Below are 12883 nucleotides of genomic sequence, written 5' to 3' on the forward strand. Positions count from 1 at the left end.
GGGGAGTGGGCGATGCATTTTTGAATACACTGCTTTGTCCCAAAAGCAGGCGGGGAGAAAGAAAAGAAAAGGGAGAGGAAGAAAGCGCCATTGACAGACACCAGTCGGCCCCTGTCTCCCTCTCTCCCCATTGTCTCCCAAGTGCTCGACGTCAGCAAACGACAGGAATCTGGAGAGAGGGAGGACAGAGAGCAAAGAGTCGGGGCTTTGTTTGGGGCCCCCGCTGGCCTCGGACCCCGGTGAAAGTGCATGGAGAGGGGACGGAGGAGAGAGCACTGGGCTGACCCCGCTGCAGGATCCCCCTTCATCCCCTCCTCCTTCACTGTAAACAGACAGTAAACGGGCCGAGACGGGCTCCCACCGCTCCCTGTGTAATATTTACATACGAGTCAATCACACGCAGAGCGTCCGCAGATGGTAGTCCCCACATCACACGTCACACACACACACACACGTACATACACACACACACACATGCACACACACCTCGCTCGCGCCTACATGCAAAGCGTTGATTAGCATTCCCTTTCAATTCAGTCACACCACGGTGATGGTGTAATCTAGCACATTGCATTCATCGCGGTGTAATGCCGCACGTGGTTTGCAAATTCCTTCGCACCACTTTGCCCGTTGTTAGCGTACCGCACAGGTGACTTTTGCTCGCCTATTCCCTTCCACTTCACAAGATAATGTACACGCTTTGTTTCAACGTGGGGCGAAATGGAGAGAAATGGCAGGAGGGGGTGGGAGGGGAGGAATGGGCCGGGCCGGGCCTGTGCGAGGGGTGTGGTTGGGTATAAACCAGTGGACAGTGGGTTTTCTGTTGTTGTCCTGTTTCGAAGCCGTCTGTCCTGGCGTCCTTCACCCCTCCACTCCACTCTCTTTCTTTCTCCTCCTTCCACTCGGGCTTCCCTCCACAGTGGGACTCTTCCTCGACAGAGACTCCTGTCAGGTCCGCGGCAACAGTCTTTTGGGAGCTCCGTTGAAGCCTGAAACCATGCTGACGTTTTTGGCGCTGGCGTCGGTCGTCCTCCTGGGAATAGGTAAAAAGAAAAGAAAGAAAGAATCTTCTTTGAACTTTTTTTTTTTTATTGAGTTTTATTTCATCTACTGAAAAAAAGGGAAGATGTAGAAATTATCATTTTGCCGATGCGGGGTTAAAGGTTAAGTGGGGATATGATGAAGAGGGCCTTTTCTGTGTTTTCTTCTTCAGCGCTTACCTGAAAACTGATGGACTCGATGATAAAGAGGGTCAATAGGCTTAAGAGGGAACTAATTGATCTTTCTCTGAAATGTAATATCTCCCTCTACTCTGGCTTAACACTAAACTGAAGCACTTAAATATCTTAACATTTGCTTATTGATTCAGTTAAAATAAAAAGACATTAGATCAGCTGTGGACATTGTTCATTCTCAGGTGTGTTGAGTGTAAATCTGTGCTCCTCTTATGTAGCAGGTATCTCTCAGCTTGCAAAGTTATAAAGAGCAATATTATGACTTTCAAAGGGGGGAGGGTGGGCAGAGCTTTTGCTCTCGAGCAGACAGCTTTCTGTGCTCACCCTCCTGTCAGATATTTGTCCAAATTTTAATTAGAAATGTCAAGCGAGATTTCATTGACAAGTTTTGCCGGCTGCACTAACGGCGTTCGCTCAAGGACGCTGGCAGTGAGAGCCGTGAGCTCTCCTCTCCGGGTTGCTGAAGGAGAGACGGCTCAAAGCCCCGCGACACTTCAGGGAGCACCGGTGTTGATGTAACCGTGAGCGCACCGAGACGCGCGGTGGCCCGTCCCAAAAAAAACCGTTGGGAGTGGCGGGGCTGTGCAGCTCCCAGGGGGCTTTGGTGGTCGTTTGAGATGCCGAGTGCGTTTTTCGAGGGAAGTAAAATATTGATTTTGCGGCCAAAACCAAATTAACATCGATCATCAGATATTATTCGAGCATAAACAGCGCACACGATTAAGCCAACGTAATCCATATTAATGGAGAAAATGATGTTCCCCTTTGACTTTGAGAGACGAGCACCAATATTCCAGTAATAATCCAAATATTTACTGAGTGCATGTGTGAATCAATGGTGGGTCTGACACCACTCAATGTGCAGTTTAACAGTGTGTGTGTGTGTGTGTGGGTGGGGATGTGTGTGTGTGTGGGTGCATGCCTAAGTAATTTGGGATTTATTTGGCAGATTTCAGGGAGAAAAGTAATATGATAATGGCTCATTATTACATATGGGGTGGAAACATGTTCATGAATGTAGAGACTTAAGAACAAATGCCAGTGTTTAAATCAAAAGTATATCAGAACAAGGATAAATGTCCATCAGTGTGTTTTTTTTTTGTCCACTCGTGTAAACAACCATGCATGGATGGTTTTGTTTGTTCACAAACTTGCTTTCTTCCAACAAAAAGCTTTTTGCAGTTTGCAATTATAATCACTTTGTGCTGCAAATTCTAGTCTAGACTATGCAGAATACATCAAATATCGAACTTAAACACAGGAGCGTGAGTATTTAAATCTCGCCGTGGCGTGTTTTATTTGTGCATGACTCCACATGCTTTGTGTCTCCCAGTGCCCGAGCAGTCCCAGGCCATAGTGATTTACACCGGCTGGGAGCGCCACGCCCTGCTGGGCTCCGACATCCGGCTGTCCTGCTCCTTCTTCTCCTGGCGCTGGACCTCGGAGGACGTCACCTTCTCCTGGACGTACAGGCCCGATGGCTCCCGGGACAGCATCTCTGTAAGGCACAGATTCACACACACACATACACACACACACAGACTGCCTATTGATAACCGTGGTACTTAACAGAGGTGTACTGTCAGGTGATGATGCCCTCAAAATAATATGAAACAGTTGGTCACAGTGAAGCCACCTGTAGCAATCGCTAAATCTCTATCAAATCAGACGCATCCACTTTAAAGCTGCACTTGATGAGATCGTCATGGAGCAAACTTAATGTAAGCTCCACAAAAAGTTCATGTTTAAGCTCATTGTTTTGTTTTTTACAGCCCGCGGCTTCTCTGTTTCTATCCGCCCTCATCATGCGTGGTTGTCATCTCCACCTGCTCAGCACCAAGCAGATAAAGTTAGCGACTAGTTGGTGAACATAGTGGAAGATATTTATCTTTAGGATGGTAGATGGTATTGTCCTTATTTTTCCTAAATGATATTCTGTTGTTATGTACTCCCTCTTGAAGTTTTTTTCACATTCAAGAAGAAAATACAAAAGAATCTTTTTGCTGCAACAGAAATGCAGACTTGTCAACAATGGGCTGCGTCTTCTGCAAAAAGAAAACCAACCTGTTATTATTATTCCACCCTCTCCGCCCCTGCCAGGCACGCAGAGGAGGGGGCGGTGAGCTTGATGACACATCGTGGCGTGATTTCCGGATAGAGAGCTCCATGCAAACTATATCGTGCAAACTTGTTCTGTGCGCCGTTAATATCAGGTTCTGTGTGATTTCACCGGGGGCTGATCATTTACGCTGCCGGATTCATGAATTTTGAGTAATTTTTCAGAGCTCTCTAACAGAACAGGAGACTTGCAAATCATCCAAAATTGAATCCCGGTTTAATCCGACAAACACAGGACTGTGTGAACATCTGAAATGTCATCACACACTCGAGCGATACCCAATTTTCTTTTCTGACACACAAGTGCAGTAGACGTGCATTAACTCAGAGAAGGAAACAACAAGCGCACAGAAACTTTCTCTCCGATGTGTAATCCTCTCGCTGCCTCACCCGCCTCCTGCTCTTTAATTTCACTCTCCCTGCCCTTATCGTCCCGCCATCTCCCTAATCTCTCTATCTCCCCGTCCTGACTGTGCCTCCCTCTGTCCACCTCTTAATCTCCTCCTCCACAGCCCGGCCTTCTTTGTCCCTCCCCTCCCCTCTCATTACCTCCTCCCCTCACCTCCATCGCTTTCATCCGTCTCCCGCTGTGCCCTCACTTTGAAACCAGATTTCTCTTCTCTTTTTTTTTTTTCCACCACTTATCTTATGTCGCTCATTTCTCTACCCGCCGGGACGGATTTACGGTTTCATATGTCTATCTGTTTTCATGGTGCATTTGTCCTTTTCTTTACGACATTTTGTCCTTTAAAATGTCGTATTTGATTGCTGGCATGTTCATATCATGTTAAAAGGCTGTGTGTAATTCAGCTATGGCTCATGTAGGCCTCCAACCTTCGATCAGAAGTGTGCTGGACATTTCAAATAATCGTATTTGAATGAGGCGTTCTAAGGCAACAGAAATGTTACAATTAACTTTCATGAACTGAAAACGCACTGCGAAAGGTTTAAAGTTCTAAAACAAAATCATTGACAGACCGGACAACAACACTGTGGTAGAGACCTGTCAATCACAAGGTAGCCCCGCCCCTAAAGCATCCCCTGCTTCATGGTCTGTTTGACTCTAAACGGACCATCATTTACTAAATGAACATCATGCTGTATTGAAGAAGACTTGAAACTAGAGATTGAGACCATAAACTCATGTTTACAATGTTTACTGAGGTAATAAATCAAGAGAGAAGTAGAGTCATTTTCTCATAGACTTCTATACAACCAGAGGAGTCGCCCCCTGCTGGCTAAATAATGCAAGTTTACGTTACTTCCTCATTCGCCTCAGACCTGGAGGGTGCAGACTGACCCCTGCTCACCCCAGTTGTGCCCCTCGGCCTATTTCCCTTAAAATCAATTAGCTTTGTCCGTCATCTCTGAAGACTTTTGGTCGTGCTGAGCATCGTTCACAACTTGTCAATACTAGAGTCGGAATAATACTAAAACAATATTTTTTCCATCAACTCACTTGAACTTCTAAACTTAAGCAGCCACTTAATTATTATTTTATAACGACGTTTTATATTTACATAATATCAAATGAGTGTCATGTGAAAGTTGTTGCTCTTAATGTCACCTGACTCTTTTTTCTTTCAGCTCTAAGAAGTGTTTTTAGCTCATTGTTTTGGTTTTGCAGCCCGCGACTTTGCTGCTTTGTGTCACTCTTTGTGCTCTTTGTGCTCTCATAGCTTCAGTTTCAGCTGCACAAAGACTCATACACTCAACATATGAATCACTACAGGCTGCAGCAACCTATGAGCCTCCAGAACAGAAGCAACATTGACCTAAAATTAAAAACTACTTCAAGATAACCACAGAAAGGCACACTTTAAATGCACGCCATTATGGTGAAGACGCAAGCATTAACGATACAATGCTCGCTCTGTCCTTCTGCAGATCTTCCACTACACCAGTGGTATGGCCTATGTGGACAACAAGGGCCCCTTCAGGGACCGCGTGGAGTTTGTGGGGAACCCGGGCCGCCGTGACGGCTCCATCCTGATCAAGAACCTGGACTACAACGACAACGGCACCTTCACCTGCGACGCCAAGAACCCCCCTGACATAGTGGGCCGGCCCTCCAGCGTCCGCCTGCTGGTCTTTGAGAAGGGTGAGATGGGAGTGAGGGGGGAGGGTGAGGAGGAGGGGGGGGGTTTCCTCAGCAAAATCAAATTTCCCCGGGATGTAAAGTCTATAATTCCCGCATTGTCTTACATCTGTGTCTGCTCATTAGCTTTCCACTGAGCCCATATGGCATATTTTGGTGAATTTTCCTCATCAGAAGCCAACTGTTCTCAATTGTTGTTATAATCATTCCAAACTCTGAAATTAATCTCACTTTGCGCTGTGCATCAGACTAAAGCGAGTACTGTGTTCAGACTGGTCGGCGCGCCGCCTCGCTTAGAATTCCTCGCACCAGTCCCGTTAAATGGAATCAATTACAATTTTATCTCTTTCTCCGTTTGAGATCGCTATCGCTGCCTCCCTTTCACTTCTTTTCTCCCCCTCCTGCTTGCCTTCTCTTCCACCGTCTCCTCCCTTCCCTCACCCTCCTCCTCCTCACTCTCACCTTTTATTCTTTATTCTACCTTTCCTCCTCCCTCCTCTTCATCTCCTTCTGTGTCTCTACTGCACTTGTATTCTTCACTTTCATTCAACCTTTATTTTACCTTTAATCTCTCGTTCCTTTTCCGTCTAACTTTGTTCCTCGTCTTCCTCTGCGGTCCATTTCCTCCCTCCTATGACATCTTTTTCCTGTTTCTCTTTTCCCTCTGAACACTCCCAACCTCTCTTTGTCACTTCCTCCTCTTCACCCTCTGCTGTACCTTCTAACACTCCCTCCTCTTTCTCTTCTCCTCTCCCCCGCCCCACAGTGCCCATCCAGGCCGGAGTGATCACGGGGGCCATCATCGGGGTGGTGCTGGGCCTGCTGGTGCTCGTCGTGGTCATCTACTACCTGATGAGGTTCCTGGTGGCGCGCCGCGTCTTCAGCCTCAGTGTCAGGTCAGTGCCCGGCCTGTGGCTGGCGGCGCTCTGCCAGTCGGTCTTGTGCCAGGGACGGGAGCTGAGGCCGGAGCCCATCCCTGGCACCGACACCTGCGTGGCCAAGCTGGCATAGCCGCCATTCTGATTCAGTTAGGTGTTCCAGGTTTAGATTGGAAGTTAGTCGGCTGGAAAGAGACGGATAATGATCTCTCATTTAGATTTAATCTAAAAAATAAAACGTACGTCCAAAGCAAGATGATTAAAAGTAGTGAAGCGAAAGATCCAGAGTGGATAATCCACCCGATCATGAAGATGATGGGATCCATCATCTTGCTGATACCTTTCCAATCTTATGAGATCTTAACGCGTCTAGCGCCTGGGGACTGTGTTTGAGACGGGGGGCCACTAGATTAAGTCAATGTCGCGATGGCTGCCAGGCAATGCTGCCCCGTGACCACTGGAGGGAGAGATAGATTCGACATCCTGACATTGTCTTTCTTTTGTCCCCTCCAGCAAACATGGCAAGAAAAAGAAAGAGGGATCACAGCAGAGACAGGCAAGTTCTCTCCGCTCCCTTCCTGAACCCATCCCCTCTTCTTCCTCCTCCTCCTCTTCCTCCTCCTCCTCCTCCTCCTCCTCCTCTTCCTCTGGCTCCATCACATGTACACATCCATCTGACAACGGTGAACGCAACAGCTCGGTTTGCTGTCACATTCGGGCGCTAAATACTAAAACGACGTCCTTTTTTGAAACGATTACAATAATTCGGCGTTAGACACGTGCTGTCAGAAGGAATATTCATCCATTCTGTTGCAGAGCAGCCACACAATTGCACGCATCCGACATGACAGTGCATAACGGCACAGTGTTTTTATAATCCAGTCCAAGCAGCTCCAATATGTCTGCACACTTGGCCCGACTCCTCCTCAAAGCACGCACATCAACAACAAAACCACACGTCATTCAAACTCTAATAACTGTGTTCAAGCTGTTAGAATTCTAGCGCCGCCTCATCGTTGGAGGAGCTTTAAAGCCGGTGCCGTCCCTCCTCCAATCTCTCTCTCTCTCTCTCTCTCTCTCTCTCTCTCTCTTCCTGGTGGCCCTCACCCCTCCTTCAGCTCCCTCAGGGGGGCCAAACATCGCAGCGAGAGTAAACAGCCACGGGGCAACAAAAAAAAAATCAAACTACTGTGAAATGGCCGAGCAATGCTATTGCTTGTATTGAATGGGGAGTGGGGAGTGGGGACGGGAGCTGCTGATTTCGCTCACTGGGAGTCAAATGAAAATCACTGGGCCTATTATGGTCTGGACTGTTATCGGTAGGTTTACGCTGCTGCGCGCCAAGGATTTGGGATATATCTCCCCCCCCCCCTCCTTCCTCATGGGAGAGCGATAGCCTCAAGTGGTGGATTAATCAGACATTTTGGTGGCTTGTATTCCTTTGTAAATACAAGGCACCAGGGCAAGTCGTGTTTGATTACTCTGTGGTAATGTGGGGGCTGGATGGTTGCGGGGGTGTATTGTAATCGACTGCACGCCTTTGCCTGCTGATAATGGAGAAAAAAAAAAAAGGGAAGTCAAGGGATTTGGGTTCGAGGCGTTTTCCCTGAATCAAAAAATCTTTGAAATGAGAGACACGCAAACAGAAGATCACAGGCGTTCTTTTTTTGTGACAGCGTGTCATTTAGCCGCCGGTGTATGAGCGAACGTGAAGACGAGCGCTTCCGTCTTGCCCCCCTGTGGCACAAACCCAGAGGGCGACACCGGCGAGGGGGCCAACCTTTCCCTCCGGCCTCCAAGAAGTGCGTTCAGTCGCATCTTCCTCCCTCTTCCTCCCTCTGTCTCCTTCTTTCCTTTTTACTGTCGTGTGACTGTCAGGTTACTCTGGAGCTGCAGTCAGTTGCTCTCAAGTGCCTGCGGTGGGTGACAGTGCATATATGAATAAATAACTCGCCGCCAAAAGGACACTGGGATATTTGACAATGTTGTCATTTACAGTTACTCCTCCTGCAAGTCGTGGAAGACAAATCTTCCATCTGAGCTCACACTGCCTTATTTTATTTATTTATTTCTTACCCTCAGAGCTGATTTCTCCCTTGTACTGTAGCTTTGCCGCACACCGAGGGCTCGTGGGATTTCACAGCGCGCTCATAAGTGGTTGTTTGATCAAATAGCTCTTATTAGGAGGCTCTGCTGACACGACACAATTTTTCTTTTTTTTTTGTATCAGCCTCACCATCTTCGTTTCCTTCAGTTTGCTGGGCTTGCACTACAAATCTCCAAAAGGGCTGAGCGTGAGGGAGGGAGTGGGGGAGACAGAGAGACAGAGAGACAAAGGAACCCTGTGGTGTGTGCTACTCCCCATTAGGTGGAGTTGTGGGAGAGGAGTTCACCCCCGCAGCCACACACACACATACGGAAGCTCACACACACACACACACACTGTACCGGAATGATAATTGAGTGCACTCTGTATCGATCAGAGCTCTCACACACACACAAGCCACCCATTCTTCTTTCCATCCCCCAATTGCCTCCCCTCCCTCCCCTACCTTACTTCACTATACTTCACTCCCTCCTTCGCTCTCTCATTCATATTCCTTTTATCCGGTCCCCAGTCTCCCTCCCTCTCTTCAGTCGCATCCTCCTCCTCCTCCTCCTCCTCTCCCTTCCTTGCTGACCATGTGAAGCATCTATCTGTCTGTAATTCCCCCTGTCCTCTTCCCTTTCTACTTCCCCCTCCCTCCCCCTCCTCCTCCCCACCACCACCATCACCATCACCATCACATCACTCCCTTCCCAGTCTCTCTCCCTCCTCAGGTGTCCGGGGTTCTGATCAGCCCCGGTTCTGGACAGAAAATCACTACCTCTCACTCTTCATCCACCTCTCAATCTCCTCTTCTCACCTGTCAGCGTCTCTCTTTAGTATGCAGCAGGGGACGCAGCCACTTGCCTTCCCAATCTACCTCCCCACCAGTCCCTCCTGTTTTGCCACTGTACCCACATTCTCCTTTTTGAAGTGTGTGCATCCCCTGTAGCGATGGGGGGGGGGGGGGGGGGGGGCTCTGCATTCTGCCTAAGCAGGAGGAGCTCGAGTGTGTTTACAAGGCAGCCCCGTCATTAGCGTGGGGAGCTCTGCAGCACAGCAGCAACTGAGCCTACCGTGGGATGCATAATGGTAAACAATACGATGATGTATGAGAGGATGGAAGTGTGAGCGAAGGTAATGACACCGGATGGGCTGCGCAGCTGCCCCCGTCGAGCCGGATGCTAGCTGCGGCGTGTGCGCCTGGGCTGCCGTCTTATCGGAGCGCGTGCTGCTTTGGCTCAGTGCGTGATTAAAGATGGTACATTTTCTAATGCAATCAGTGGGGGGTTATTAGTGGGGGCTTCAGTGGCTGGGAGCAGCCTCGAGTGTGCTTTCCACCATTGACTAACCTGATGTATTTCAGTCTCCAAACAAAGCTCAGATCCAGCGTGCTCTCTGTTCACTGTCCTCCGGTGTAACACTTTGAAACAGTGGAGGAGTATTTAAAGTACGCGGTGTTGTGCAACCCATAGGAGTGAAGTGTCATTAGGCCCCATCAGAGTATTATCGTGCACTTATGATACTTCTCAATAGGTTAACTCGCAGGTTAATGCGCTGGAATACAGCTGTTGTAAAGTTAAGTGTTACCTTGACCTTATCTCCACTCTGTCCTGTCCTCCCTGATGGATTTGTTGTGCTCAAATGAAGCTTTACTTTACTTCTTTCCTCCTTCCCTTCATCGATTTCTTCTTAGAGATGTTTTTGAACAATATACAGAATGAGTGGGAGTGAATGGGTGAATTATATAAGAACAAGTAAGATGTACGGAGGCTGAATGTGGCACTTCAGGTCCATCACCAAGGCTACAGCAAAATGCTCTATAACGGATTCCTCTGTCATCCTTTAATTATTCACTAAATAGCCCATTTATATGATTTGTGAACAAATAATTCATGTCCAGGTGTAGTTCCCCTCTCTGAACGGGGACGGGTCACGGTAGTGAAGTGCAGCTTTCCTTTCTCATTTTCATGTAGATGTTGGCGTCAACATTTTATCCCAGTGTGTTGATTAACGGGACAGTCAGCATTTACAGCAGGTTGCAATAAGCTGCTGAGCTGCGAGAGATGAGCGTCTTTTCTCTCTTAGACAAGACAAGACACGGCATTTCCCTGCATTTAGTCAGCTCTGCACAAAAACACAGGAAGGAGAGGAAAAACAAACATAATCTGAATAATGATGACACGATCGTTAGTGCGAGGTTAGAAGATGAACTTAAAGCGAGGGCGACTTCGTTTCAAGCATGAAAAGGGCTGGATTTGAATAATTCAAATTATGGAATGTAAGCGTAGCGTTAAATCAGTAAACAGCCTTTTAATGACTTTATGTAACTCATTACACACTGAAATATAGTAATTCAAATGACGTTCAGACAATAATTAAAATGGAACGTAGCAGTTAACGGTTTTAACATTTTTTCATACAAATTGCTTAATCATCAAATCCCAATAAGAACCCAATGTGGTATACAGTGTGTGTGTGTGTGTGATTGTGTGTGTGTGTGTGTGTGTGTGTGATTGTGTGTTATTGATTAATTGTCACTCAGTTGTCACAGGTGTATGGAGCCCGTCTGCCACTGTGTCCCATCCTAACGCATGGTTACCTGTTTTGTCACTCCCTTACAGCTCTGGACACCGCCCCCCCCTCACTTGCTACCCCCTCCCTTAAAAGGACTGTCTCTCTACCTCCTCACCCCTTTTCCGTCTCTCTCTCTGCATGTCCTCCTCTTCCTAAATGTGTTTTTTTTTCTGTCCTCTTCACACAGCTCCACCTGCTAACTTCATCTCTCATCCTCTCATCTCTAACGCTCCCATCTCACCCCTCCTTCCCTCCGTCCTTGCCCCTCTCTCTATCCCCCCCCCCCCCCGCCCCCCCACGCTCCTTTCCTCCTGAAGTGACTCTCCTTCCCTGTTCTCCCCCCGACCCCCTTCTCCCACCTCCCCACAGGGCCCCGTGCCTCCCGCCGACCCCTCCAAGGTGAAGGCGGCCGCCTCGGAAAAGAAGAAGCAGGAGTCACGCAAGGATAAGAAATAGGATTCGGGGTTGGGCTGGAGCGGGCTCACCAGCCGTCTGCTTCAGCCCCTCCACCTGGCGGCGTTCAAGGCCCAGCCCAAGCAACAACAGCAGCAGAGAACCGTAGCCAGAAAGACAGAGAGGGAGGTGGGAGGAGGGGAGGAGGGCCGGGTGCTGATGACCATCGAGCTGGAGCTGACCCGCAAAAATGGGGAGGAGAGGCCCGGCGGCGAGGGAGGGATAGGGAGGTCCAAACCGCTTGGCTTCCTCTCCCGCCTCGCTAACCGGCTCACATTCAAAGAATAAAACAACTGGGAGGCAGGGGGCAGGGGGGAGGGGGGGAGGGAGCCGTCGAGGGCGAGAGAGAGCGGGGGGGGGGGGGGAGTCTACCTGAGACAGCAGAACCACAAAACCTACTACGCACCCACCGCACCGGCAACATGAGTCCCTGAATAAATGAGTCAAATCATATCTGCTCTTGCCACAGGCTGACGACTGCAGACGCAGCTCTGTGGGCCGAGATCTGAGATGTCGTGATAATCTCCTACACCAGCCGGCACCCCGAGTACTTTTGTCAGGTCATAAGATATGCCATTTGAAGCGAGACCCTGAAGACGGCTGGGTTTGATAACAAAATCTAAAAAAGCTGCTCCCCGGGTTTTGCCTTTCTGGTTCCTTTTCATTGTGATCCTATCCGCCGCAGAAAAAAAGCAACAAAAAAAAAAGCTTTCTCCAAGTGCGTCCGATACGCATCACGAATCCCAAGCTGCGGGGACAAGCCAATTTGCTTTTCCGTAGGCGACGTGTCAAACTCTTAACTTTCTCCCTCCACACTGATCTCCATTCTTTTTCCTTTCCAACCCCATCTCTTCCTCTTTCACTGTGAATTTTCCTGACTTTTCTTGTTAATTCAAATTACAGAAGTGATTTATATGCTAACTGCTCTATCCTGTTTCTCTTTCTCTCTCACTTCCCTTCCCTCTTTTTCTTCTTTCCTTCTCTCTCTCTCTCTCTCTCCTGTAGATAAAGGTCTGACTTCTCCATGACTGCTTCCACTCTAGTCTGCTCCCTCCTATTCTGCCCAGCCTGATGCGACCCCCATTATTCCCCATTATCTCTACTCTTTCAAGACACCACTAGCTGTAAGAACAGTCCTACTATATCAGTGGCAACAACGTCAAATTATATTTTACTACGGCTGATTGGAGATCCCCGTATGCACTCATTGGGCAAACTGTAAAACTGTTCGAACGCTAACAATGCACATAACTTCCTTAAGAGGAACCCAAAAGAATCTCCTGAATCCCCCCCCCCCCCCCCTCCCCCTTAATGTTTACGACTCAATCGCACACACTGAGCGGAGCTGTGAGTGCACTCTGGACTTCAGATAGAGAGAAAGGGGAGACAGAGAGTGATAGTGGGAGAGATATATGATTCCTGCTCTCAGCCGGCGTAG

At 48.4% G+C, this 12883-nt stretch overlaps 1 protein-coding gene across 2 annotated transcripts; it reads left to right on the top strand.

The window, feature by feature from the left end:
• The first annotated feature begins 836 nt into the window (after positions 1 to 836).
• mpz (myelin protein zero) lies at positions 837 to 11740 on the top strand. 2 transcript variants are annotated; one of them, XM_079172616.1, is made up of 6 exons: positions 837 to 1043; positions 2569 to 2735; positions 5241 to 5454; positions 6218 to 6347; positions 6843 to 6885; positions 11040 to 11740. In XM_079172616.1, exons 1-6 carry the CDS (start codon positions 998 to 1000, stop codon positions 11190 to 11192), a joined length of 753 nt encoding a protein of 250 aa, XP_079028742.1. In that variant the 5' UTR covers positions 837 to 997; the 3' UTR covers positions 11193 to 11740. The 2 variants fall into 2 exon arrangements, with proteins under 2 accessions (XP_079028742.1, XP_079028743.1); XM_079172617.1 differs by having other exon boundaries at positions 11362 to 11740.
• The last annotated feature ends 1143 nt before the right edge of the window (positions 11741 to 12883 follow it).

The sequence above is a fragment of the Pholis gunnellus genome, assembly GCF_910591455.1.
Source record: "Pholis gunnellus genome assembly, chromosome: 14".
In the NCBI taxonomy this organism is placed as follows: Eukaryota; Metazoa; Chordata; class Actinopteri; order Perciformes; family Pholidae; genus Pholis; species Pholis gunnellus.